Source organism: Zingiber officinale, chromosome 3A, assembly GCF_018446385.1.
Source record: "Zingiber officinale cultivar Zhangliang chromosome 3A, Zo_v1.1, whole genome shotgun sequence".
Classification (NCBI taxonomy): domain Eukaryota; kingdom Viridiplantae; phylum Streptophyta; class Magnoliopsida; order Zingiberales; family Zingiberaceae; genus Zingiber; species Zingiber officinale.
Genome location: NC_055990.1, coordinates 90,656,351 through 90,660,482, shown reverse-complemented (window position 1 = coordinate 90,660,482; position 4,132 = coordinate 90,656,351). Strand labels below are relative to the sequence as shown.

At 37.7% G+C, this 4,132-nt stretch overlaps 1 protein-coding gene and 2 long non-coding RNA genes across 3 annotated transcripts; all 3 read left to right on the top strand.

Annotated features, from left to right (window-relative positions):
* Nucleotides 1–553: 553 nt before the first annotated feature.
* LOC122052037 lies at nt 554–963 on the top strand. The gene is made up of 3 exons (XR_006131736.1): nt 554–629; nt 749–872; nt 946–963. It is a non-coding gene; the product is annotated as an uncharacterized LOC122052037 (long non-coding RNA).
* An 804-nt stretch (nt 964–1,767) lies between these two features.
* On the top strand, nt 1,768–2,094 carry LOC122052038. The gene is made up of 3 exons (XR_006131737.1): nt 1,768–1,828; nt 1,897–1,968; nt 2,046–2,094. It is a non-coding gene; the product is annotated as an uncharacterized LOC122052038 (long non-coding RNA).
* A 1,178-nt stretch (nt 2,095–3,272) lies between these two features.
* Nucleotides 3,273–3,777, top strand: LOC122050513 (probable NOT transcription complex subunit VIP2). Its single transcript, XM_042611406.1, has 2 exons — nt 3,273–3,452; nt 3,547–3,777. The coding sequence occupies exons 1-2, from the start codon at nt 3,357–3,359 to the stop codon at nt 3,775–3,777; spliced, it is 327 nt and encodes a 108-aa protein (XP_042467340.1). The 5' UTR covers nt 3,273–3,356.
* Nucleotides 3,778–4,132: the final 355 nt, after the last annotated feature.

The following is a 4,132-nucleotide window of genomic DNA, read 5'->3' as shown; positions in this document are numbered from 1 at the left end:
CTCGTGGCCGACCTCTCTCCCACCATCGGTTCGCACTCCATCCTTTCCCTTTCCTCTCTGCATAATTACTCTTTTTTTCAGCAATTATGCAGCACCTCTGTTCTTTTTTCAGCAATTATGCAACACCTCTGATTTGTTAGAATTTTTCTGCATTTCGCGCTTGGTTCTGACTTCTGAGTGGATTCTCTTGTTCTTGTTGTCCTTTTTGTTTGTATCTCTCATTTGGTTCCTTTTGTGTTACTTGTGATAGTTGCTTCTTTAGGTGGACAAGAGTGTTTGGAGTACCAGAGTAGTGTCTCGAGGCCTAATAATGTCTCCTAATAATGTCTTGGCCAATCATATGGTGTCTTCAGTATTCACAATTGGACAAGTTTTCTGTCTCCGTGCTTCTTCAAGCCCCTAAAATTTTTCTTCATCTCATGCTCAAGAAGTACTTTCGGCTCTAGAGAGGTTTGAGATCTTAATGGGCTTATGTTTTATGATTGCTTGCAGAATCTAAAAAGGAAAGAAGTAAACAAAAACTTAGTCTCTCTTTGTTGCAATCATCGCTTGTACAAAATTCTTGCTTCTGCTGTTCATGTGGCTGCTTGATCAGCAACTTGGCCCCTGTAGCACGGATCCACAGGATGGTACTGTTCTTTTTTCTTTTCCCGATTCTACGAAACGAATTAGCACAGTTTAAGGAGAAGAAAAGAGTTGTTGCCATGAATCTGCTGATGAACTAACTATCAACCCTAAAATATGGCAGTCTATGCTCTCAGATCTCTTTCTGGTGAATGGAAAAATGGACCTTCGAGTTGGAGGCACTCAGATGATCCGTGTGGTAATTGGGATGGAGTTAATTGTAGCAACTCAATAAGGGTCACAGAGCTGTGAGTTTATCTCAAACTGTGCTGAAATTTTAATAAACTGGTAGAATTTCAATTCATCTATTTTCTCTTTCAGGAAGCTATTCAACATGGGGTACACTAAGTAATGCTACAGGAGATCTTACTGAATTGCAGCTCATGTAAGTTTAGTATACTAAATCCAATCCTTCAAATACTTGCCATAAGTTTTAGTTTCTGAACCTCAAGTTTGTGGATTGTGCCACCAATTGATTCAGAGACTTTTCCAATAACAAATATCTCAACGGCCAACTTCCACCTAGTATTGGAAATTTGAAGAAGCTCCAGACTCTGTGAGTCCATCAGCAACTTCTCCATCTCATCATTCATTTCTTGAATTATAGTGCTCAACTACAAACATAACCTAGATGCTCTCTGAACTGCTTCTCAGGATATTGATTGGTTGCAAGTTCAATGGTACTATTCTTGTTGAACTAGGCAATCTATCCCAGCTCCAGACCTTGTAAGGATATAATTTCCACTGTCTTACTATTTTTGCTAGCTGAGGAACAAGAGTCTGATGATTCCCACCTCAACCTGTGTCACAGATCATTAAATGCAAACCATTTTACGAGTAGAATACCTACATCCCTGGGTAGGCTCGCCGACCTCGTATGGCTAGACCTGGCAAACAATCACCTCAGTTTTCCATGCATGATCAAATAAAAACTTACGTGGTGAAGAATTAACGATGATGAAATATGTTCTTATCAGACACTTGAACAAGAATCATCTCTCAGGTCCAATTCCACTGAGCCTTTTCAGCTCTAGCATGAATGTTAAACATATATAAGATATATCAGCTCTATTGCCACTTGAAGCTTCCTTGTAATAGGCTCTCTGCATACTAACTTCTTGTTTGCATTCAGACTGCTTGACAGCAATAACCTTTCTGGGGTTATTCCAGAATCAATTGGACTTCTTCAGAAACTCGAAGTTTTGTGAGTGCTTGCTATTAATTTCCTTTTCATCAAACTGTTTGTTTATATCTTTCTTGCGCTTTTCTTAGACGGCTAGACAGCAATAATTTGATTGGACCAGTTCCTCAATGTATCAGCAATCTGACAAGACTCAAAGTGCTGTAAGTGATTTCTGGAATCAATGAGATCAAATAACTTCTGAGCTTGAGAAATTGATCCTTACTTGCCTTTGTCCTAGAAACTTTGCAAACAACGAGCTAACAGGAATGATACCAAATATTACTGGAATGCATGCCCTCTACAATATGTGAGAATAAGCCATTTCAGGACTAGCTTGATTTTCCATTTGGTGAAATGGGAGATTATGTATACCTGATTTCATTTACAGGGGCTTGAGCAACAACTCATTTGATCCTTCAGAGTAGTAGATTCCTACTCTGTGTTGTTTGCTATGAAGAGGAGTGTACTATAATCATGTGTGAACTGTGGATATTGTAGATTTCAGAGTCAAAGTCATCAGCCTGCATTAAATTTAACGTCCAAATATTAGATGCTAAGTTGTTAAGATTAAAACTCAGGGGGCCCTCCTCACCTTTTCTTGCACATGACCTTTCATAAGACTTCAACTCCTAGTGTGTTTAGCATTTGCATTCCAAATTCATTACATTTCATGTGCAGCAAGCTTAGATTCTTTACCACAAATAAATTCTTAGATTTAGTGTTTTTAGAATGTTTAGGTTCTGTGAATTGTTAGAGCGTTATTTCCATTGTAAACTTGAAATTTTTTAGAATGTTTAAGAAAGTTATCTATGCTGTCAAACAAATTTTTAGAGCATGGTTTAAGTAATCACAAGGTTACTAAATTGATAATCAAATCTTTATTGAGTACAACTTGACAAACTAAGCACCATCAATGTCTATGCTCCATTATGTTCTAGCTTGATGGAGAGAAGTAGAATAAATAGTTATAGACTTCAATATTCATCCCAAATTGCCTATCTGTTATTTTATGTATGGGATTTGTATCTGATGTAATTTTACTCTTGGTAGTAATAATATAATCCCTTATTCTTAGCTGAGTTTCAATTGTTAGAGATGAGTAGCTTTTGTTGTTTGGTGTAGATGTTCAATACAGTTTATGTAAATACTAACTTGACGCGGTTGTTTCTTTCTTGTTGGTTAGCATACCAAGTTTGTTAGCACCTAGCCCATGCCCTGTGCTTTTACTAGTCTTGCTTTTGCTGATCAAATCACTGGGTCTCTTGGTACAGTCAACTCTTAATGGTTCAACATCTAATCTTGCGAACTCCTCAGGCCGACCCTATACCACATTGTTTTCTGGCCAGTCTGCGGCAGTGCCTGGGTTCCATGCTTCTGGTTAGACATTCCTACATAAACTTTATTAACATATTCATATGAAATTTTGCTTGTATGTGGAATTTTGATTACGGTTTGTAAAAAAATAGGTGGTCTTCAAGGATTGCATAATATTCATGGAAGCTTCAACCTGCCAAATGTGCCTGGTTCGCTTGCATCCAGAGAGGCCGCAATGGGTGTTGTACCATCAGGTGGTGTTCAGCAACCAGGAGGAAGCATTCCTAGTGGATGGTTCTCATCAAACAATCTTTTGGTTGCATTATCTCAGGTCTGGCATGAGTTTATTTCCACATTACTTCACTGCATCGTATGGTCCTTTGAATGTGTTTTATAGTATTGATTCTGGATTTTTTTTCATGCAGATGCCTCATGGCTCTGGTGTCACAAATAGAGGGGGTATTAATGTTGTTGGAAATCATGCTTTTAGTAGTAGTAATATTAATGGAGTCACTGGGTCAATAACCGGTATTTCCTCAAGTTCAGCTTCTGGGAATCGTAGTTCTGTTCCTAGTTTGGGAGTTTCTCCAGTATTGGGTAATGTAGGGCCAAGACTTACAAGCTCTGTAGGCGACATTGTTGGCAGTGAGTGGTAACATGGGAAGAAGCATTAGTTCTGGAGGATTATCTGTGCCCGGTTTAGCTTCACAAGTAAACTTAGCTACTATGCACAAAGCAAGAAGGATAATGTTGGCACCAGTAAGAAACATATTTGTGTACTATCTATTACCTTTTGATGTTGTAAGAAGAACAGTTATGTGTAATTTGTGGATACCGACTTGATGTGCACAATATCTATTATCTTTTTATATTGTAAGAAGAATATTTATGTGTTGGTTATATGGATATTGACTTGGTGTGTTTAGATACATCAGTGCATTTTTATTTGTGATTTTGTTAGTGAATTAATAATATTAATTTAATTTTATGATTTGCTTGGTGATAATATTG

What these genes read in the sequence shown, in the direction of transcription:
- LOC122050513 (XM_042611406.1), top strand. Translation starts at nt 3,357, where the DNA reads ATGGGTGTTGTACCATCAGGTGGTGTTCAGCAACCAGGAGGAAGCATT. An exon ending in TTTTGGTTGCATTATCTCAG is followed by an intron (nt 3,453 to 3,546) that starts GTCTGGCATGAG and finishes TTTTTCATGCAG; the next exon opens with ATGCCTCATGGCTCTGGTGT.